The sequence below is a fragment of the Phascolarctos cinereus genome, unplaced genomic scaffold (genome assembly GCF_003287225.1).
Source record: "Phascolarctos cinereus isolate Bilbo 61053 unplaced genomic scaffold, phaCin_HiC Scaffold_726;HRSCAF=1367, whole genome shotgun sequence".
Classification (NCBI taxonomy): domain Eukaryota; kingdom Metazoa; phylum Chordata; class Mammalia; order Diprotodontia; family Phascolarctidae; genus Phascolarctos; species Phascolarctos cinereus.
This window is the reverse complement of record NW_027556098.1, coordinates 270,705,433-270,729,367: the sequence shown is the minus strand read 5'-3', so window position 1 is coordinate 270,729,367 and position 23,935 is coordinate 270,705,433. Positions and strand designations below refer to the sequence as shown.

The 23,935-nt window shown below is 39.4% G+C and overlaps 1 protein-coding gene across 1 annotated transcript in view; it reads left to right on the top strand.

The window, feature by feature from the left end:
• Positions 1–410: 410 nt before the first annotated feature.
• The window catches only part of BARX2 (BARX homeobox 2), an 80,575-nt gene continuing 57,050 nt past the window's right edge, over positions 411–23,935 (top strand). Inside the window, exon 1 of the mRNA XM_020963834.2 lies at positions 411–1,238. Within this exon, the coding sequence (XP_020819493.1) occupies positions 1,052–1,238 (187 nt within the window). The 5' untranslated portion in view covers positions 411–1,051. The remainder of the gene's footprint in view (positions 1,239–23,935) is intronic.

Genomic DNA, 23,935 nt, shown 5'->3' with positions numbered 1-23,935 from the left:
GAGGGAGAGGAAAAGTTGAGCAATTCTTTGGAAAACTCCTCCAGTCGCAGCAAGAGCCGGCTGACTTCAAACTACTCACCTCGAGAGCTCTAAATAGTGACATTGTAAATTTACAAACTTTGCAGCCTCTAAGCTTAGCTCTTGGTTACTGGCTTTCCCTCCCCCCCCACTCCCCTCCCCCTCAAAAAAGTTCCCGGAATCTCAGAAGAATTCATTCTAGTGACAGTAAAAGGAAAGACAACCTTGGCCGCTCGCCTTTGGGGCTGGTTGTCTGGACACATGAGAAACGGTCTTCTGTAGAAAAAGGCGAAATGGTCAGAGGAGCAGTAAGGGAGTTGGGGCGAAGGCTAGCTTCCTGGAGTTTTCCTTAAAGGTATTACACTTAAAGGCTCCTGGGGGGAAGCGCGCGGACATAAATACACACACACACACACACACACACACACACACACACACACACACACACACACACACACACACCTGGAGTTTCTCCCAGGAGCGGGAGGAGGAGAAAAAAAATGCCAGCTGTATGAGTATCTTAAAATAGAGACAGGAGGAGAGGAAGAGAGATTGAGAAAGGCAGAGAGAAGGGAGGAGAGAAAGGGAGGGCGGAGAGACACAGTGTCTGAGAGACACAGAGAGTCCCAGAGATAGGTGGGGGGGTAATTAGCTCGCGTTTGTCGGCCGGCCCTCCCCACGCTGCTGCTCTGAGCAGCAACACAATGCAGCCGGGCTAGGCAGTGCAGGAAGCACGACGTGATTGACAGCTGCGCTGTCCCAAAAAGGCTCCCCAGAAGATGCTTATCGGCCGGTGTGTATAGGAGAGAAGGATAGCGCGCGGTCGCTGCACTGTTCCCCGCAGTGCGCGCGGAGCCCGAGCGCAGCGGTGCACTGTCTGTCCCCTTTGGGCCTCCTTGAGGAGGTGGGAATCTGGCCCCACAGCCCCCGCCCCTCGCCCCCGGAAGACGCTCTCGCCGCACTCGCTGTCCGGCTTGGCGCTTTGGGGAGCGGTGCTGCGGCCGGGTGGCCGCTCGCTCGACCCGGGCTCACCATGCATTGCCACGCCGAGCTGAGGCTGAGCTCGCCCGGCCAGCTCAAAGCAGCCAGGCGGCGCTACAAGACTTTCATGATCGACGAGATCCTCTCCAAGGAGACCTGCGATTACTTTGAGAAACTTTCCCTCTATTCTGTGTGCCCTTCACTCATCGTCCGACCCAAACCCCTGCATTCCTGTACTGGTAAGACCTCCTAGGACCTTTCCTATTGTCAGTTATATGCTCTTCCTCGAAGTGTTGAACAGAAAGGAGTCCGAGGAGAGTCTCTCCTCTTCCTCTGCAAGGGGTCAAACTCTCCTGTCTTGGTGAATTTGAAGGTAGGATTTGAACGGAGCAGGAAATGAGCCCATTAATCTAGCTGGTTGGAAATAATTACAATGCGGATCCCTTTAGAGACGCGGGATAATAAGCAGAAGGGAATTGTGACTTCCTCGTTACCCTCTGTGGAGGTTCCAACTGAAGGTCTAAGGGCTTCTCAAAGTATATTCAGCTCCTGACATCAAATCTTGGTCTCTGTGCCTCAAGACACTGATTACAATTTGAGCTTGTTACTTTTCACTTTAATGTAATTTGCCTAGCCCCTTGCTTTTGCCCTTAGGAACCTGTCAAATTAATCCTTGTGCTTGCGTGATCGACCAAATCCAGAGTCCGCCAAACTAGTTTCAGAATGACTTTGCTGTGGGGAAGTTAGCTGACTGATTGTGGAAATTCTCTGCGTATGTGGATTCGTATTTGTTTTGCCTAGGGCATGTTTTTTTTAAATTCATATGTGATTTCCTTTCTCCCCGAGAATAGAGTAAAATGAAAGACGTGCTGTAAACATATACACACGCATATATGTATCTATGTTGAAGAGGCAAATTTATGTAGTTTTATTTCAAAGATGTCTAAATAAACAAGAACATCAATTGAATTTCTAATAAATAGTGTCGTCTTGGCACAAAATGCCTCGGTATGATTGCAACCCATGCTATCAGTAAATAACAGCAAGAGATGTTGTTCGCCCTTCATTCTCGAAGAGGACCACAATAATGCCAGAACCCTTCCAATCCAAAGAAGTCATTTGGATGTTCCTTTGTCGGTAAAAATGTGATACATTGGGAATTACATAATTTACACAGGCAAAGTGAAGAGTGGAACAATTATTCAGCGCATTTGACTAGACAGCTTTGCTTTTTCAGGGAAAATGCCCCCTGCTTAGGGCTTTATATTTCTGTCAAATCATTTGCTAACTCAGTGGGGTGATCGATGAAATATCAGCCCTGCCGTAAAACAATTTATTACATGAATTCAGATATAACACGACTGCTACAGAATCCTGTTAGCATACAACTAATCCGTAAAATGAGTGTTGGGCCTATCCTTCATCACTGGAATCATTAGCTTGTAGTGTATAAAAATAAGACAACAAACAGCATTATATATAACTCCAGTTATCCTCCAAAATGTATCAATTGTATATCTACCCCTATAGATGAGCTACATTTATTAGGCATGGGAGATATACTCAAATGTCTTAATTTCTTCCTAAATTGGAAAAAATGCAAAGTTCTGTATTAAGAAAGTAGATAAATAACGATCTAGGGCAAAACTTGAGAAGAGGAACCTACTTAAGCTCTTTGAGCAGGTGAGTTTTATGTCGGAAACAGTTTTGAATACAATTAGGTATTTGTTATACCAATGCAAATGCATCTGGAAGAAAATAGAAGGGGCAAGTTTTAATAACAACCTCAGTGTGTACCAGGACAAACATGTTGCATTGGAATATGTAGAGGGAGACCTTCCTTGGAGAGTCAAGACACCTTTCTGTGATCTCCCAGGCTCAACTGGACCAAGAAACATTTTCAAGGATTTTTCCTATGTTTTGACTTGTTAGACAATTGTTTTTGGCTTACCAAGGCCATGGAATTGGATTGTTTCAGATAGCTCATCAGCGCACAAACTAGCAAGATAATAGAGTAGAATAGAATAGCTCACACGCACTACTCATCCCTTCTTCTCCTTCCCCCCTCCTCCAACAAATGACAGCGATAAATAACCTCAGAAAACTTTGATCATCAGTTTTTAGGGCTAGGAAATTCCATCTCTTATTGAAACTTGTCTGAGCTATCCCATAGGGAAAATAAAATGACTCTGGTGTCATTTTGTGAGTGTTTGCAATGCGTTTTAAGTGTATCCAACTCTCAGTCCTGTGTTTTCAGTAGTTTAATAACTTTACTTAGAGAGGCAGATTACAATTGTCCACAGTCACTGTCTTACTCCATCATTTCAGTCCTTTGGGACATGAAGTTGTTCTTGGTTAAGGGTTGTGACTTCTCTTAAAAGAGATTTGTCTGATGGAAACTGGGGTCTGCCAAGGGAATTACATTTATAACAACTGACTACAGTGGTCCACACTTTCAGATCCTAAGCCCTCAGTGGGTTTACAATTACAGTTAAAGCCTTCCTGCATTAGATCATGGGAATCCAACTAATGACTGCTCAATAGTTTTGCAAATACCACATTTTCAAAGCATTTTTGTTGCCATTAGCAGTTAGGATGTGCATCACAAATCTTAGAAGGGATGAGCCTAATCCCCCTTTGATTGAAAGAGCCGCAATAAGGCACTGACAGCCACACTGAAAATATGATTTTGTTTTGCTAGAGTATTTTGCAGATAAAGATATTTCACACTCTTTGTGGAACCAATGCACCAAGGAGCTCAGATAGACAACTTAGTTGCTTGTTCGAATAAAAATTGCCAAACTATAGGAGCCCATCATTTATAGGTTTTTAGTTGAAATAATGAAAAATAAGATGAACATATTTCTTTCTGCTGGCAGTTTTAAAAGTCCATAGCAGTAGGTATGGTAAGTGTATCAGTTGGAATGGAACTAAAAGAACTATAGCAATTAGGAAGCTCCCCTTAGTTAATCAAGCTAATCCAGTTGTTTAGACTCTGTAAGCCCCAACATCAAACTCTGGTGCCCATCTGTTCAGTCAGAAGAGTTGGTATTCAAGTAAACTGAGAAATGGAAATTTTAATCAGCCAGTTAATCACTGGGCAATAATTTCTTGGGTTCTCCAAAACTGTCCTTAAAAAGTTCCTTTTAGTTGCAGATGTGATCTCCTACACCTTGCACAAAGATTTTGAAATCCAGAAACTGTAATTCTTTTAGGTTTTCAAGAAAACTGTTTCTCAAACCTGAACTTGAGTTTAAAATAGGAAAACCTTGCTTTGATGAAGTTAAACTCAAGAAAACCAGATCATGGACATTTTCTGATGGGATTTTTTTCGTCTCTCAGCCTGGGTTGCGGGTAGGAGGACAGATGAAGGAGAAACTTTTTTTGTCCATGAATATTGTTTTGTCTTATTCATTATTCTGGAGGTTGGTAGAGTCGGTTATATATTTGGATTGTGATAGAACATTTAATTTGGTGTTATCTCAGTGATTTCAACTTTGAATGCTGCATTCATTGACTTCTCCTGAAGGCTACAAGATTGACAAGTGACTGAAACCACAAAGCAAATTGGAATTTATGATGTCAAATAATGCTTAAATGTAGGGAATATGTTGACTTTTTTGGTGGTTGTTAACAGTTTTTTGATGGAGGAGTCAGAGGAAATTGCACTGTATCAGACTGTCTTCCTTATAATCCTGTCTTCCCTCTTAGCCTTTGCTCACCAAGTTCCATAGGCCTGGAACGGGCTGTCTTCCTGTCCTCCTCTCCAGTTAAGGCATTTTCCCTCCTCCATGAAACATTTTCTCTCCTTTCAAGACCTCTGAAATATCCTCTCTCCCCAAACTGATCTTATTTTCTTCAAATTTCATATAAATAAGTACAATAGAAGCTTAGACTTTTCTACCATTTTAATACATTTCACATGTATTCCATATGTTTTCTTATTTGATCATGAGATATCATCAGATCACTGTGCCCAGGCTTTTCTCTTGTTATCACATTTGATTTTATATCACAGTTACTCATATACTGGTCCCAACCCTCCTGTCAGACCTCCACCATTTAATTGTAAGCTTCTTATCTATCTTTACACATAGTGGGTGATTAATAAATTCTTTTAATTGAATGGAATCCAATTTAATTGTATTCTATTCTATTGTAATCTGTTGAATATTATAATCTATTGAAACATCTCTCCAGTTGGAATAATCAATAATAACAACTTCATTTATGTAGTACTTTAACTACATTATCTCAGGTTATAGCTTCATAATAACCCAATGAGGAAGTCTCTGTCAGTATTCTTTACCTCCATTTTACAGATGAGAAACTGACCCCTAGAAATGTTGATGGCACAATGGATAGAATGCTGGACCTGAGAAGACTTATCTTGCTGAATTAAAATCTCTCCTCAGATACTTAATAGCTGTGTGACCCTGAGCAAGTCACTTAACCCTGTGTGCCTCAGTTCCTCATCTGTAAAAATGAGCTGGAGGAGGAAATGGCAAACCACTCCAGTGTCTTTGCCAAGAAAACACCAAATAAGGTCATGAAGAACTGGATACCACTGAACAACAACCATAGAGATGTTAATTTTAATTGACTTGTCTAAGGACACACATCAAAGCTAGTCCTTCTTCATGGTGTCTAATTCTCTGATGTTGAATCACACTTATCCCTTATTCCTAGTTCAGGAAATTAGGGAGCAAATGCAGGGATTCTTTACTGTTTGCTTCACAGGAACAACTCATTTGAGATGCTTGGCTTTAGTGTGTTCCCAGGCCTAGAGAAACTTTATATGACAACTGGTAAACATGTTTACAGTACGAATTACATGCACAGTGACATCATATGTTGATCTCCTCCCATATGATAGACAGGAATTCTCTACTTTTATGTGTCCAACTTACTATCAGAATTTTCCTTCTGCACTGCTCTCTGATTGTTGTTTTTTTGCCCCTCTTCCTTTTCCTTACTGTGCCTCTACAGTCTCTGGTACCCTGGGTGTCTTTTCCCTCAACCGCAGTCACTAATTCTCACTTATGACCAGTGCTCATCCAGAAGGAGGTCTTTTTAACAGGTGTGGTATACCATGAGGGTCACAGGAAGGAAAGGTGAATCTTCATGGCTCAACCACCTTCTCGATCAATGCTGCTGACCCCTAAAGCTCTGGTTAAGATCTTGGCTGGAGCACTGCTGGCACCTCTGCCCTCATTCCCCATCCTGACCCCTGACACACCCCTCTTCCCCATCCTCTTAATGGTAGATAATTTACTTCCCTGTGTGCCCAAAGATCTATCACTTGGGAAGGGGTGACAATATAGCCTTTTCACACCATCTCCTTTTGTTGTTTGCAATGAAAACCCTTAGAGAACCTCAAAAGGGCTGCATGCTTGCTTCAGAGATTGCATTCAGAAAAGTCAGAGAAATTGTGAGACTACATTTCTGTTCTGTAATAGTTCCGGAAATAAGAGCTTCCTCACTGCAAGTTCTAGGTCTGAACAGTGGAAAGGAAAAAGAACCCTAACCTTGACTGGATTCTTCAAAATGAGAGGGGGTGAGGGAGCTGGCCTGGACTGAAAAGTGTCTCAGCTGCTCTAGTCCCTTGAACTGCTACCACAGAAGCCCCTTGAACTCCCACCACAGAAGCCACAATTAATGACTTGGAGCTGGATAAATTCTGTTCCCACTGCTCAGCCTCTGGGTGTTGGGAGAGGTGGAAAATTGCAGTGGAGGTGGCAATGGTGGGTGGGGGAATGCACTCCCAGAAAATCCCTGATTGGAATTTTGAATAATTTCTCCCTAGAAACATTGGTACCTGTGGTGCTTAGGACTACTTACCTACCTTAGTGTTGCAGTCATATATACTTGAGGCACTTCGTGGGTTATAGAGGCTTTTGTGGGCTGACCTGGGGAACCTAACACTATTTGTAACACTTGATACAGGAAAATTCCTTCCCTGTTTCAAACAACTTACTTATAAATGAACCTTGGATTCTCAACCCCACTTGTAAGCTTGAGTATTCAGACGTGATCTCAGTCCTGCATAAGACTATGTTTTAAATATTCCACCTAAAATGACAAAGTTGATTACTTACTCCCCCCGTGACTTTCAACAGCTAGGTCAGTCACTAAAAAGCTAGAGTGCCAAATATGAATTTTGGAAGAGAAGGGAGGTTAAAGATCATTGCAACCAACTGTCTCAGAAAATTCCACTTGTTAAGGCATCAAGGTAAATTTTTTGGGGGGTCGGGATGGGTTCATCCCTGTGATTTATCCATGTGGAGAATCCTGTTGGGGAAACACCCCACACTGATGCTGATCCACAACTAATTTGTAACTTCAGGTTTTAGAAAGTTGCCCGAGGCACTGAGAAGGGATGGTCACACAGCTTCTGTATAGCAGAGGCAGGTCTGGAATCCACCTCTTTCTGCAAATCTGGCTTTCTTGCCACTGAGTCCATCATGTAGCTTCTCTCAAAATTGTTTCAAAGATAAGTGAAATGGTTTATGTACAGTGCTTCACAAACCTTAAAGCATAATACAAATATGAGCTATTGCCAGTGGTGGTGGTTATAACAAATAATAATATCTCACTTTCAGTCCACACCGATGGGGGACCCCATTCCCATCATATTTTTTCTCTAAGGTCAGGGAGCCAGAAAGGTAGACCCAGCTTAATTATACTGAGGGCTCGGAGGGTAATGGTGGGTAGGTGATGGCATAATAAACCAAGCCAGTTGCATCCAGGGTATAGCCAGCCAACCAATTTAGTGGGGGATTTGGGGAAGGATTATTTCATGCCATGGCATTGAGAACATTTTATCCTCCAAGCATGAAGAAAGAGTACATTCCTTAGTTTGATATTCTTTGTGTATTTATGTCTATGCCCCACCTGGAATGCAAAATGAAATGAGGTGCAGGAGTGGGTATCTTCTGTGGGAGTGAAGGGACCTGCTATGCTACCCTCTCAATATGTTAGCTCCAGGTTTTACTCAAACCACGGCTCCTTCTGGATAGCCAGGCACCAAACCCCATCCCATTGCCTGGGCACTTGAGAAATGGGCACTGGAATGTTAATGGAGAAATGTAAAATGGGGGGCTTGGAAAATGATCATTATCAACCAGCATTTGCATTTTGGCCAGGGGCAAATAGGCTTTTCTCATAATTACTCATAACTGCTGCTCTAGTTGCCATTCCAAGAGTAAAGAAACCAAGGGGTGGAGAGGATATGTGTTGGGTCCAGGTCTTCCAAGGCTAGGGAACAGGTCAAAAAAGAGCTAGGACTATTGGGGTAGAGCCCTTCTGGGGCCCGCAGCAGAGGAAGCCTTTCTGTTGCCTAATTTGTAGAATCTCTTGGTTAAGTGACTCTAAGGGATTTCTTAGTCCCATAGTCTCTTTTGGTTCAGTTCAACTGAGTTTTATTGATTGCCTGTCTTTCCTTAGCTCTGATTCTCACCCCCCCCCCCAAGGTTAAGCATGAAATATTTCAGTTCATAAGCTTGAAACTACTTTCTCAATATCTGTGATCCCCAAAATCATTCAATTCAATGTGTAGTTATTCTAGTGTGTGTCCTATTGGCCAGGTAGTCATTTGGATCATTCATATTTTCCTGCTTTATCCTAAATCCCTTTTATGTGTCTTCAGCTTACAGGTAGATTAGCTAGGGAAGCAGTAAGAATTGCTACAAGTCCAAATCCTACTGGAATCACTGTAAACCCTTCTAGGGTGGTCTCTTGGATCTACAAAAAGAGCTAGGATAAGGAAGACACTCTGACAATTTAATACCTAGTATGTACTATGTGGCATTTGCTCTCTAAACCCCACCTATGGGGTATGTCACCCATGAAGTAATCATGTTAACCTCATTAGTGTGAAATTGTGTGTAATGCCTCATATGGGGTGAGTTTCCCTGTAAATACATCAGTGTCCTTGACATTTGTACCTCTTCCTTGGTGATTGAATTTCAGGCACAAAGCTAAGAGTATTTGTTAGGTCTGACAAATCATCTCTTCTTTTGCCCCCTCCAGCCCCGTGAGGACATAGACTCAACAAAGAGTCTTGGGTTAATTGAAGGAATTAATGAAAGTAGTATCTGTCCAGAGCTAAATTAATTTGAAAGACTTCAGTAAAAAAAAAAAAGGACAAATTTTCTTTTAAACTCAGAAAGCCTCTGAAATTCAGCCCTAAGAGCTGCTGCCTCCGCAGAGTAGCTCTGCAGCAGCTGGAGTCTTAGCTTTGGAATGCTTTCCTATGCAGACAGAAGAGGCATCGACCCAGGAAAGGAAATCTCCTTTTGTTTTGCATAGAAGGGTTGCAGGCTCTTTAAGAGTGGGCTCTGTCCAGTGCTTAACATTTCTCACTCTTCTGGAATAGTATAAAAGTTAAGTTAGAAACTTCCAAGAGCAAAAGGCCTATTGCTCCCCTTGAAATTGAGAGTGGAAGTGGAAGAACACAACAGAAAAGCCCAGAGGCCCCTGCTGTCAAGTTGCTCAAGTTTTAACAAGCACAAGGGACAGTTTATAATTTCTGTTGTCCCCATTTGGTTGAACAGCCATAACAAATGCTCCCCATAGGGGTGCTGCCCTTCCTGCTGTGCATCATTCACTGAGGAGTGGGTGGAACTCTGGGGTTTTGGATGAGAAGAGCAGAGCTTGCAGACGATGTCTGAAAGGAATTAGACGGGTCCCAGGTCTTCAAACACCACTGTATGTTATGCTGAGTTTTGGTGTTGAGTGGGCTGTTGCTGCTGCTGCATTTTGGAATGAATTCATTTCAGAGTGGTCCCAGAGACACAATTTCCCAGATTTCCTAAACTACCTGGGCATCAGATCCAGAGAAGGCAGCTTTGTTCAACAGAGGACTATTTGACAAAGAAGGAAAGCACACAGAATCCGCCTAAAGCATGTTGGTGGAGTGACCAATTCCTCCTGGAAGCAAAGTCATGTGGATCAAGAGAGGATCACTGGGAGCAGCCATTTGAAGACTTAAAAAAAGCATTGCCATTTTTCAACCTTGCTTGGGGTCTGTCTGACTCAATTCCAGTTTCCTGTGAGATTGTAATGGGTCCTTTCTTCTCAGTATGGAATGCCAGGAAAGAAATCAGAATTTATATGGCAGGGGAACTTGGTTACAATTTCTGGTAGCATTCAGCAGGTAATTCAATGAATTAAAGTTAACCCTCTGATTCCAAATGCACTAGCTATTTTTTTAAGTACCAACCACAGCAAACCACAGGGTTTTATTTTCACAACTGCTTAATAACATTTTTTGGAGGGGTGTTTGTGATGAAAGTCTTGTAAAATCTAAATGCTCTAAATAAAAACACAATGAATTTTTTCATTATAGAGTCTAATTAATCATCATTAAGGCCTTTTTATATAATCATTTAATTTCATGAAAATGGAAACTTGGCACACATTTAAGAAAGAAAGCAACACACCTAGATAGATATCAGGAACTGGACTAATTACCTTTGGGCTGGGATTGAATCTTAAATGTGATTGTTGTTGTAAAAGAGGCAGAGATGATAGAAAGCACAACTCTGTAATCACTTTGAAAAGTCTCTAGCTTCTTTTGTGCTGATTGAAATTGAATATGGGTTGGGGAGCGGTAATTCTGAGCATTAGATGATGTACAAGTGCATTTGAAATGGGTCCTTGCCAATCACCAATTGCATCTGGCGGCATTACTGTTTGATGGGCGCAAAGGGACAGCTATATATGCTTCCTGACTTCAGTGGCAGGGTTCATAAAGATGAACACAGCCTTCTTATAAGGAAAGGTCAAGATGTGGCTTGAACCAAAGCTAATCCAAGACTCTGAACACCAATTTTAGAATAGTTGGAGCCTAGGCACAGAGGACTTGACAATGAACACTTCCCCAGACTGTGGCTGGTGAGGCAGGGAGCTGCAATGCTTTGTCATGTCCTGTTGCCCTGTAAGCACTATTTCTTGATTCTACTCTGGGTTTATTTCATACATTCATGAACCAGTAGCTCATGCCCTTCTCATTTTAGGTGGGGTGTGGGGTAAACTGTTCTCCTTGGCAATGTATGGAGGGTTTGGGAAAAGATGTCTCAGTGAGCTAGTTAAGGAAAAAAAAAGGATTCTCCCATTGGATCTTTAAATTGGCTGCTGCCTGGACTTTTGGTCATTATGGCATATTAAAAAGTACCCCTGCTGCTTGGTTTAGCTCTGCCCTGACTGTCTCTTCCCTCTTTATTTTCGTCATTCACAGATCACTTATGACCAGTGGGAAAACATTGGAGCAATCTCATGCCTCTGTAATGCCATGAGGTCACAGGAGAGTTTCCATCTCAGGAAATACCTATTGGAAGCCTGACTGCTAATGTCAATTCACTGTCTCTACCTCACCCCCTACTATCACTGTGACCTTTTTACTTTATAACTGCTGTCTGTTATGCCTAGGACAGAGGAAATAAGCAAAAAAAAAAAGGTGTGCTATTTATAGTTTAATTTAGAAACCTAATTTAGGTAGCATCTTTTGGAGTTGGCCTTAAAAAGCTTCCCCTAACAAGGCAGAAAATTCTAATTTTGTGCTTCTCCCTCATCTTGAGGAAATAGCTCAGACTAGTGGTTCTCAAGGTGTTGTCTGGGTTGTCTGGAGGTCCCTGACACTCTTTTAGGAGGTCCATGAGGTCAAAATTGTTTTTATAATAATACTAAAACTTCAAGTTTCTTATCTGGTAAATGGTGTCAGATAGAAACCATGAAAACGAAAGTTCTCTAGGGAGCCCTCAATAGTTTTTAAGAGGGAAAGGGTCCTGAATTCAGAAAGGTTGAGAATCACTGGCCCAAAGATGGAGTCTACTTCCTGTAGCACAGACTCTGACAGGGAAGCGTTGACATGTGAGACATGTTACCAGTGTCCCATATCCCAAACTCATCAGGCAGGTAAATTAAGTCATGTTCTGCAATAATAATAATAATAATAACAATAATAATAATAATAATGAAACTCAGTCTGTTCTTAAAACAAACTTATGATTTTAATCAGAGCTAAGACTTAAGCTCAGAGCCTCAATTTAAAGTACCTCATTAGAGTACTGAGGTAAATCTGTATACTGAGAGACTCCAGGTGTCACTGAATATCTTCATATTATGTACTAGTTAATGGTTTTCTTAAGCACTTCTTGGTCCTGTGAGAAAAATCTGTCAACATTCACTCTCTTATTCGCTTATAATCTGGGGAATATATACACTCAAAGGTAAATTACATACAAATACACTTTCTCATTGACCTTAGTAAAATCCTGCCTCCTTCACTCTCCCAATTTGGTGAAAGATCTTTGCTCATCTTGGTTGATTTCTGATCTCCTAATTGATGTGTTGGTTTCTGATCTCCTAATTCATGAGCTTTAGCGTATGTGTTAATGCCATCTTTGAATTGAAAACTTGGAATAAGATTATTTCCAGCTTATTATCTTTACCTCCAAATATGCAGTAATGCTATTACTTGAGGACTTCGTCTCTTTCTGATAATGTAAAAATTCTAAATGAATTGCTTGTCAATGAGGGCAAGAAAATGCACTTTTTGATTGCCTCATGTTTTAACAAGTATTTGACAAATATAGCCATATCCTAGCCTTGTCTTTGGCCCAACATGCATGTTGGAATTGACACTTTAAAGTAAAAAAAAATTGTTGTTGTGAGATGATTGTGGTTAAGAGTTGAAGGAGCTAAAAATATAATTAGTGATAACATTGACACATAAAACTACAGCATTCTGTTTTTCTCTGTTATCTAATGCTGTTTTGATAATTAGCTTAAATCAAATATAAGTGAAATTTTAAATGTTAAGATGAATATCAGGAATTAGCAATAAAAAAGGCACATTGGTTCTTTGTGTCAGTGGCAAAACCATTCCTTGGTGGAGTCTTGATCTGTGGGATTTACATTCTGGTTGCACCAATATAAATTGGAATCCATCCGTACTGTCTTGTCCTGAGTGATTCTTGTCCCTGCCCTTTCATAAACCTTCATGGAGGATCTACCCAATGTGGTTTGGATCTTTTAATCTTTTAGTATTTTGTGATAAAAGTGCCAACCTTGGCTGTACATGTTATTCCTTGCTCTTTCGACTACTTACTGTTAATTTCATACCTATTGGAGAACTGAGTATAGCTAGTAATGGATGGTTCCATTACTCTCCAGTGGTTTTACTTGATGATGTGTCCTTAATAAGCAATATTTTTATTTTTTTTCCAGGGGGAAAAATTCACAAATTCACAGATGCTACACTGGAGGGGGACCTTAGAGATCAAATTAGTAATATCAGTTTAAATAGTTTTGGCCAAAGTTAAATATAAAAAGTACTTTCCAATAGAAGGTTTTTCACAAAATAAAATGAATTAAATGTTGCTGCAGCTAGGACAGTTGATATGTTCACAATATAATCTTCTTTTGAGAAAGATCATGCAATCATCCTGATTTCTGATTTATTTTTTCTCTTTAAATTTGTATAAAAAGAATAAATATATTTATTATATATGTGCTTGTAACCTCCTCTACTAGAATGTGAACTTAATGTAACTAAAGATTGTCTCATTTTTTAAATTTGTGTCCCTAGCACCTGGTATAGTGCCTAGCACTATGATTAGCACTAGAAGCAGTAGTAGATAGAACCTTAGGCTTGAAGTCAGCAGGATTTGGTTTTGTTCCCGTCTCAGATACTTTACAGTGCTGTAACTATGAGCAAATCACTTTCTCAGAGCTTCAGTTCCCTTATTTGTTAAATGTGTATAAAAATTGTACAACCCAACCTCACAGGATTGTTGTGAGGAAAACATTTTGCAAACCTTAAAAAAGCTATACAAATGTAAATTATTTTTATTTGCTAGTATTATCAAAGCTAGAAGTGACCATAAAGATTATCTTGTCCAACACCCTCATTTTACAGGTGTGGAAAGAAACTGAGACTCAGATAGGTTAAATGACTTGACCAAGGTTACACAGGTAAGAAATAGCAGAGATCCACTAATCTGTGCCTTTTCATTGGCTGTCCCTCAAGCCTGGAGCAACTTGTCTCACCTCTGTGTCCTGGCTTTCCTGCTTTCCTCAAGAGTCAGCTAAAATCTTCCCTTCTACAACAGACTTTTTTGTCTTCCCTCTGAGATTATAATTTACACTGTATATCTCACACACACACACACACACACACACACACACACACACACACACACGCAGAGTTGTTTGAATGTCTCCACCCTTAGAAAAGCTTGTTAAGGTCAAGGACCCAGATTTTTTTTTTTTTGCCTTTCTTTGTATCTCTAGTGCTTAGCACAGTATGTGGTACACCAGGAGTACTTAATAAATGCTTGTTGATGATGATGACCAACAGAGAGCCACAGGTGATTGGAATTAATTTCTGGCTTTACAGAACTGAAGTCACATCTACCATGACCAAAAGGATGAGTGCATCTGTTTAGTGTAGCAATGGGTACTTGTGAATGTCAGGCTATTTGCAGAACAGGGCTTTGGACATTGTTTGTGGGGCGTCAAGATATATGCCAACTTTCAGCTCAGCCTAATTCTGTTGCACTTATAGATAAAATCCCTTTGTCCTTTTATAGTCATTGTATTACATCTCATTTCATACAATTTATAAAGCCATAATTGGGAGCGTTGAAGGAAAAGAAGGTTCTGAAAACAGGTAATGCTGACTTTTTCAAGGTGAGGGATGGTGTTGTTGGGTTGTTTCAGTCATGCCCAACTCTTTGTGACCCCATTTGGGGTTTTCTTGGAAAAGGTACTGGAGTGATTGGCATTGCCAGTGAGTAAGCATCTAAGGCTAGATTTGAACTCAGAAAGATGAGTCTTCCTAACTACAGGCCCAGAACTCTATCCGTGGCGCCACTTAGCTGCCCTGAGGATGTTGGTGGGATTTTGATCTTTTTGGGTGGTTTGATTAAAATTTCTCTCTGACATTTTCCTCTTCAGTGGGAGGGATGGAGATATATTCCACAAAGGCTTAGAATCTATTAAATCTTTGAATTCTATTCTTTTAATAAACAACCTCACAAAATGAGTAATGAAGTCATACATTACATACCTGAGGGAAGGGGAGAGAAAGAGAGGCAGGTAATGCAGAAGATGGATTATTTTGCCCCAGGGTAGATTCTTAGTCTTCAGCTGCACTGAGATTCTTCAAACCTTCCATTTTTTCTTAATCAGCAACTTTCAAACCTAGGTTTGTTTTTGTTTTAAAAAGAAAGGAGCAAAATCGACCTTATGCTTTCCTGATAGGTGAGTGTTTGTCCTATATCCAAGAATGTCACTAAAATGCCATTAAATTTCTATCATTATTCTTTACTTTTTTGTTTTGCTAAACTTTTCTTGTTATCAAACTCTTTCCAGTAGCCAAAAAATGATCATATTTAACTGGTGAATTAATTTTGTGGCTCCTAAATATCATGCTTATTCAGTGTAGACTTTGGCTCTTCTTGCCTGTTTTGGAAGGCCCTTTTGGAAGTCACTTTGTACTCCTTGCTTAGGGAATTGGAGCTTGTGATAAGGAAGGAATGTCCTCTTGGAACCTAAAGTCTTTGTTTTAGCTGCACAGAGACTCTCTGAAACAGGGCATGTCTTCATTTTGGGGAACTGAGTGGAGAGGGCTGGCCATTGAGGTTGTAAGATCTTTGGGGGGAAAAGTGTTATCTATTGTATAAAAAATAAGGTCTAGTGAATATCCTGGGTGTGTAAAGGGTTCATTTTAAAACCTGTTTACCTACATGGCAAACTCATTTTGTAGGTTTTGTAAGTTTTACGGATAGGAGGGACTTAGGAGATCAGTCCAGCCTTCTTACTTATTTTAAATAATTTTTGCTTTTACATCATCATTTCATACTTTACCGTATCCCCAAATTGAACCCTTCTTTATTATAAAAAAATTTTTAAGCAAAAAAACCCCCAAACAAATAAAGTGACTGTGTCTAAGAGTGTATACAACATTCTTCCCTGGTAGTCCCCCTTTCCCTGTGCTAAGGAGAGGGAGGTAAGTTTCATTATCTGTTCTCTGGGACCATTGCTGGTTTTCTGTTTGCTCAGTTTGGCATTCTTTTCGATTCCTTTTTATAAATAAGGAAACTGATTTGAGGAGATGTAAAATGCACCACATCTGAACTGAACTCACTCTTCTTGTTCCCTTCCCCCTGCCCTTGGTTTCAGCTTTGGAATGATTCCAGAAGCTTCTTTGGAATCAAGATTTTCCTCTCTGTGTGTCAAAAGAGGGAGAAAATAGGTTATATAGGCAACAGGATGAGTGGTGCTCCAAAGGTCTTTGGATGTATTTGTCTAAAGAAATGAGTCAGCCCAAATGTTTGATGTCTAAATACCAGCTATATTCCAATTCCATTGTACTGGAAGCTGAGGCTTGGACTATGTCTCTACAACACTTTATATTTCTTCTTAATAGAAATGTACCATCCAAAGTGGGGGAGGTGTTGATTATGCTGCATTTTGCCCTGGTCATACCACACCTGGAGTAGTCTGCTCAGTTTTGGACAGAACATTTGAAGGACATCTACAAGTTGAAGATTATCCAGAGTGAGGTGACTGGAATGGTTAAAAAACAAACAAATAAACCCCAAACCAAACAACAAAAACAAAACATTCTGTATGAGACTTAATTGAAGGAATTGAGGACATTTGATCCAAAGGGAATATTTGGGTTGAATATGGTTTCTGTCTTTAAATGTTTGGAAGGTTGTCTCTTGGAAAAATAATCAGACTACTTTTGACTGGGTCTAAGGGGTCAAAATAGAACCAATAGATGGAAATTACAAGGAGGCAGAGTTTAGCTCAATGTAAGAAAGAACTTCCTAACAATTAGAGCTCTTTAAAAATAGTGAGCCTGTTGCCACTGGAAATGCACAAGTAGAATCTAGTTGACAGCTTTTCAGGTATGTTGTAAAAGAGAGTGATGTTTTATGTGGACATTGGACTAGAGGACCTCTAAGATTCCTTCTAGATTTGGAATGCAAGCATATGATGAAAAGAATTCTGGATTTGGATTGAGGAAGGTTGTGTTCAAAACCTACCTCAGGCACTTACTGGCTGTGTCACCCATGATAAATCACATAACTTTTCAGATCCTCAGTTTCCCCATCCATAAAAAATGGGGATAATCACACTGCCCGTTACCTACCTACTGACCATACTGGGTTATTTTGAAGAAAGTACTTTGCAAACCTTAAAGTTCTATGTAGTTGTGAATTATTGTTGTTACCATTATCATTATTGATCTGTTCAGTGAAAGAAATCAGTCAGGCTGGTTGCTTAGCACAATCTAAATTTCAGAACACTCATTTTGTAGTCCTAAGAGCTCACATGGATAGGAGCTTTTCGATTGACAAAGTTTTATTCATAGTCCTTTGAGGCAGATGTTGCAGATTTTCTAATTCTGTTTTTACAGATGAAGAAACTGATGTCTAGAGTGGTTTAAGTGACTTGTTAAACTTTCCAAGTGTAATCAGTGGGTGGAACTAAGACTGGACTCGTATTTTCTGGCTATAGGTCAGTGATTTTTCCTACTACACTATGTTGTACTCGAACCTAACCCCAACCCTAGAGCATTACCAATTCAGTCAATGACAATATGAATGACAATACATTATAAACTCTTAAGTGAATAACACAAAAGAATCAACATTATTCCATTACAAAATGTCATTTTCCTGTTATGTTTGCAAATTTTGTTTTGGCCTGACTACTATCCTCTTATTCTTACCACCTCTATCCCATAATGTTTCCTAATACATTGTCAAGTGTTTCAATATCAATTTTTTAGCTGCAGTGGAGTTCCGGGATAGGAAACTTGATTAAGGTTGTCTGTCGTAGAGTAGAGGGATATGGGCTAGGCATCCAGGATGAGAATTTGTCTCTTTTTAGATCACAGAGAGGAAAGAATAAAATTCAGTCAATGTTTCTTTTTCTCAATCAAGCAATGTGGGAACAGCAACAGGAGAAAAGGTTGAAGTGTACTATGAGGGTTCATCCTTTTTTAAGCTCTTGTTCTGTGGAGGAAGGAGTTAGGAAAGAAGCCCCTATTTTACAAGCTTTTAAATTGCCAGGCTGGGGACACCTGTAATAAGCAGGTGGCAGATCTGAGTGATGATTCTATTTAAAGGGATAATGATGAATGATGAGATGTGAGGAAATGACTATTTGAACCCAGGCACTTTGTGGGCTTACAGTTGTACCCAACTGAACATTGCTATCTGAAGGAGTTAGTTAAATATACTATTTGTAAATTCTCCCCATAAGGTGAAGATTCTCTCTCTTTTCAGGTGTTCAAGAAATAGCTTAGATGCCCAGCAGAAGAGGGTAGCTGAAGAAATGTGGGTCTCACCTGTTGTCATTATTTACAAACATGTTGTAAGACCTCATCATTGTTCCTATGGTGATCCCTTTTTTTCTTTTAAAAATTTTTAATAATGCAGGTTTTTTTTATAGTCACTTTCCAATGACTTCCCCCTCCTTCCCATGAGAACCTTGTAACACATAAGTTTAAGCAAAACAAACCAGTACATTGACAATATCTGAAAATGTGTGCCTTATTCTATTCCTATAGTCCACTACTTCTCTAATAGGGGGTAGGAATCATGTCTCACCATCAGTCCTCTGAACTCACAAATTGGCATATTCTGAGCCTTTCCATGTTTTCCTTTAAATTATTTTGGTCATGTAACATGTAAATCAATGTCTTGTTTACTTATCTCTGCATCATTTTATATGTTTCCTTTAAATTATTTTGGTCATGTAACAAGTAAATCAATGTCTTGTTTACTTAGCTCTGCATCATTTTATATGTTTTCCTCAAAGATTCTCTGAATCCTTCAAATTAGTCATTTTTTATCTCCCAGTCATATTCCAATTACATTTATATACCAATTTCTTAAGCTATGCTGTGATTGGTGGAGATGTGCTTTTGCTCCACAACAAAAATGTTCTGCTAGACTGTAGTATTACTCTGAAGTATTATTGTCTAGATTAAACCTTTGCAGGGAGAGATTGGAAGAGAATGGAAATAGTCAAGGAAGGAAGAGTGGAAGTTCAAAAGTTGTTAGCAAAGAGTAGTCTTTACCAAAGGTGGAATTGAACAATTGACCCTCTCATCTGTGACCCTGGGAGCCAGAAAATCTGAATTAGAGAAGTTGTTGGGCAAGAAAAATGGATAGAAATATGAGTCGCCTTTGAGCTTACTGAGGAATTCAACCTCCAACCTAGGGTACTTAAGAGATAGATAAATGAAGGCTGATATGTATATATATGAAAAGAAGGGAAAGGGTAATTTGGCAAATTATGTGAGGACTGGGAAAAAAGGACAACATATAGTGTAGCAAGAGGCAGAGAACTTTGGGTGTCAGCACTTTTATTTCATACTAGAAGAACAGAAAAACATGAGAATGGGATATTTCTTTTTGGAAATCTGTGCTGTGAGTACGTGCTTGTTATCACAGGCATTCCTGGTAAGTGACAGCCACCAATGATCTCTGGTTAGGCAATGGCTTTGCTTAGAATGCATGCAGCCTAATTACCTTATGTATTATTGATGCATTAAGGAATTTCATCAGTCAGCTTCACAAAAGATAGTATTATTATAGTATGATAACATAATAATCATCATAATAATAATAATGTAGTATTTGCATTTTGTATGCTACTCAGATAACCTTTGTTTGGTGCATATTGTATGGACTGGATCTGTGGAAGCAGTATGGGATGGTGGAGAAAAGTACAGGGCAATAGAAGGTATTGTCTTCCTTTCCCAGTGGGCCCTCCATTGGCTCATTCTATAACCATGAATAAGTCATTTTTACCTTTTTCAGGGTCTATACAAGGGGATTTACAGCATTGATTTGCCTCTCTGGGTTCTGGGAAAGGTTGGCTGATTAATGAATGTTAATTTAATGGTTTAAAGATGTAAAAGCATGAGATAAATGCAAAGTATGAATGGGAGGGCAGCTATGTGGCCCAAAGTGGATACTTGCCTATTACCATGTTTTTGTAGGCAGCTGGTTTGATGGAAGCAGGGCTACTCAATTACGAAATTCAGCATGACTCTGAACCACAAAAGATGTCATTCTAGGACACATAGGCTTGCTCCATTACAATTCAGGGTTTGGTTGTCATCTTGTGACACACCTGAAACTCCTAATTGTGGGAGTCAATGAGGGATTTTTCAGGGACTTTGGAAGCAAGACCAGGCTCGTGTTTCTGATCTATCACTCAGTCAAAGCCCTTTCTAGAAGCAATATGAATCCTTTGGAGTCAGTAAGTTATGAAAATATGAAGAACCCATTTCTTTAAAGTAGGATGCCCTTTTTGAGGGGGGTGTCTTTTTTGATCTTGTGACCCTCCTTCCTCTTTCCCCAGAGGACGGGTGGGGTTGACAGCTGATCTAGAGGGAGAAAACTCTAAATGAATGCCATTTTTCAATTTGGAGTTTGGATGATGGCTCTAGATGCTCCTCATTTTAACTGGTTTGCCCACCCTTAGAAATAAGAGAGTTGTGCAATCATCTCAGCCCAGCCCAAGCAGACTTGTAAGAGGATGTTCTGCCAGTGGGACATGTGTCTGTGTGTGACTTTTGAAACCTGCAGCCTTCATGGTTTCTCCAAGCCTTGTTATCTGGTTTTTCAGGAAAGATTGATCAGGATTCTCTCATGTACCCAAATCTCTCTTCAGTAGGAAGCTGGGTACTCAGGAAGACAGTGCATGCTTCTGAGGCTAAGAGATCATTTGTAAGTAGCTACCAATGGAGCCCATTAAGCTAGAGGACCTCTAAGGTTCTTTACAGCTTTAAATCTATGATCTTATGGACCTTGGATTCTTAATCTGGGGTTCATGAGCTTTTTAAAAACACTAGAAGGAATGGGATTTAAGAAATACCTTGAAGGACCAAGTTGTATCAATTGACAAAGTACATTTTTTAAACTGTAAGACAAAGATAATAGAGCTAGTAGAATGAAAGTTTTTATTTCAAAGTGTAATTGTAATATTTTTGCATCAATTGACATACTTGGTCTTATTGGTGCTAAATATTTTGATAACTATATTTGAATATAATTGGTTTTCTTTGTAAAATCCTATGTATTTTATTTTATGCATTTAAAAGCATGAGTCTGAGAAGGATTCTATGACAAAAAAGATTAAGAATCTGTGTTTTAGACCCTGAGGATACAAAGAGAGCTATGATACAGATTCTTCCTCTAGAAGTCTACAATCTTCTTGGTGGAGGATGGGAGAGGAAGAGAAGCTTAAAGCAGTTTGAGGGACAACATGTAAAACCACTTTTCCGGAAGAAAGGAGAATAACTTTTGGTTGCATACAAAACAAATGCATTTGAAGTTATCACTTCATATGTTTTGGGGGCTCATCCCAAGGAACTGATTAAACCTTCCTCTCTCCTCCCTCCCTCCATGACAGAATATAAAAGAAGGACAGAACAGAATACTGACTGTTCTCCACTCAGCAGATAGCATCATAAATGCCTTGTCCCAGTATTGTGATAGACTGGCAGGTTTCTTTCACTTATCTACCAACCCAGCCAGTATGAATACAAATAGAAACTGAGGCAGGTAGAGATACAGGTGTATAAAAGTGGCAGTTTCATTAATTTCTTTTAAAACATTTTATTGGTTTTTTTTTAGCTTTTATATCACCTTCATTTCCAAATGTCTTTCTCACCTCCCCAGAACACAATCTGTATTAGGCAGTGGGGTGGGGGGCGTAGGAAGGGAAGGGGAAAGGGAGAGAGAGAGAGAGAGAGAAAGAAGAGATCAGCCAAGCTAGACAAGTCTGATTGTATACGCAGAGGTCCACACCCATAAACTCTCCCACTTCTAAGAAGATAGGGAAGGACATTTTCTCCTTTTTTCATGAGGTGTAAGCTTGAATACTGTAATTACACAGTGTTTGGGTTCATTTTGTTGTTGTTGTTCTTTCCATTTACTTGGTTCTAGCTATCTTGCATCTTGTTTTCCTGGTTCTGTTTACTTAATTTTGAATCAGTTCATATGTCATCTTATATTTCTTATGTTCTTCATTTTCATTGTGTCATGTGGCAGATTAATATCCCATTACTTTCATATAGACATCATGATGTATAGGGGATAAAGAGCTTGAATGAATTCACCCTTACTCTTCCCTTGTTTCCCTGTCCCATTCACACACTTCTAGAATATTTCCCTCCTTCCCCAGCCAAAAGAATATGAAAGAGGGATAGATGAGCAACCTTTTTTCCCTTCTCAGGGCATTCATGTTCCCACTTTGGAGTGTAGAGTCAGAAAGAATTTACCTTTTCCCAGTACAGTGCTGGGCTCATAGTAGAGAGCTAGTAAACACTTGTTGATCGATAAGAATGCTTTCCTTGCTTACCAGTACTGATTTGATATACCTTCTGTCATTAGACGCAAGTTGTCACTGTCCAACAAACCAGAGAGGTAGATTATCAAAGGAGAGAGAATGAGGTTGGAGTAAGTTTTTCTAAAACACTCTGTTCCTCTAAGCAGACTTAGAAATTATTCCACAAATTCAGCCCCAGAGGAAAGTCTTCATGCCAAAAACACAAAGTGAGTCGATGGCAGGGACCCAGATTCCCTGTCATCTAGCTCAGCACTTTGTCCATTAGACCTCAAAGTCTTTAGTTCAGAGGAAGGATTTGATTTTAAATCAAATTGATTTCAATGACTATTTAAATCACTGTTCAAGAAGACTTTTAAAATCTGTTTTCCCCCTTTAAAAAGCCATTCTTGTTCATGTTAAACATTAATACATACTCTTCACCACTTGAAGGTAGATGGTAGATTTTATTTTTAAGCAGCTTCAACCTGTTAATATTTATTTTGATATTTTTTCCTGATTAGCTTTGTGGCTGTATCAGGAAACTGAACGATAGCTATGTTCTATTTTATGTATTCTATATTCTATTTTATATATTCTATATTCTATTTTCTATAAAACTGTATTCTATTTTATAAAACTAATAGAGTCAGCTGTTCTTATTACTTGAAACTGGGTGGTAAAAATTCATTTTCGCAGTTAAGATGTATAATCATTTTGCCAAAATTTGCAAATATATTTTAACGTTTAATTATTCTACTTCGAATGTGAACTGTGGTTTTCTTTAAAATAGAAATTAGACTGTTATCCAGATGAACATGAGAAACTTTAAAACTTAACATTAGAGTATGTAGCAATCTCAGTTTTCACATTTGTTTATTCATAGAATGGAAAAATACAAGATTTCCTGCTATTTCATTTAGAATGAAAGTTTAAAAAATTTTAAATAAGTAATCTAAAGAGAGCTCTTGGGAATTCCATTACATTCTCCTTTCTCTGTGATTTGTTCAGGCCTATTTATTAAACAATCTCTATGAAGGAGTACTAGACTACATTTAAAAAAATTACCATCCAAGGTGATATCTCTGAACCTTAATGTATCTTGTTTAAACTATTTTTTTTTTTACAAAAAGTGTTTAACCAAAAGCACCTTCAATTTTTAAAAAGGTGACTTAAAATTTTTTAAAAAAGTTTTCAACCATGTGTAGCAGGCATCTAACTACCCAGTGGGGGGAAGGCCTGTTAAAAATGTCATTCCCCTGAAGTTATCTGGGAAACATCCAAACTTTGCTGAGCCCAAACCCTTGGCAGTGTGCTCTCTTTGGGAGCCTTTATTTAGTTCACACAGACCGGTTTCTGGCATTGACAATATTTGCATTGTATTACAACCCAGCTACTGCCAGTGGTGTTAGAAGACAAGTTCAAAACTTGAAAGATCCTGCTGTAGAGTCAACAAAGATGGCCCAGACTTCTCCCCCAGTGGCTTGTCCACTTCTTGTCCTCATCTTGTCCTGGGGGGCTTTCCCATCTTAAGAAAACATTAGGGAATCTTAATGAGACCCTTTGAATT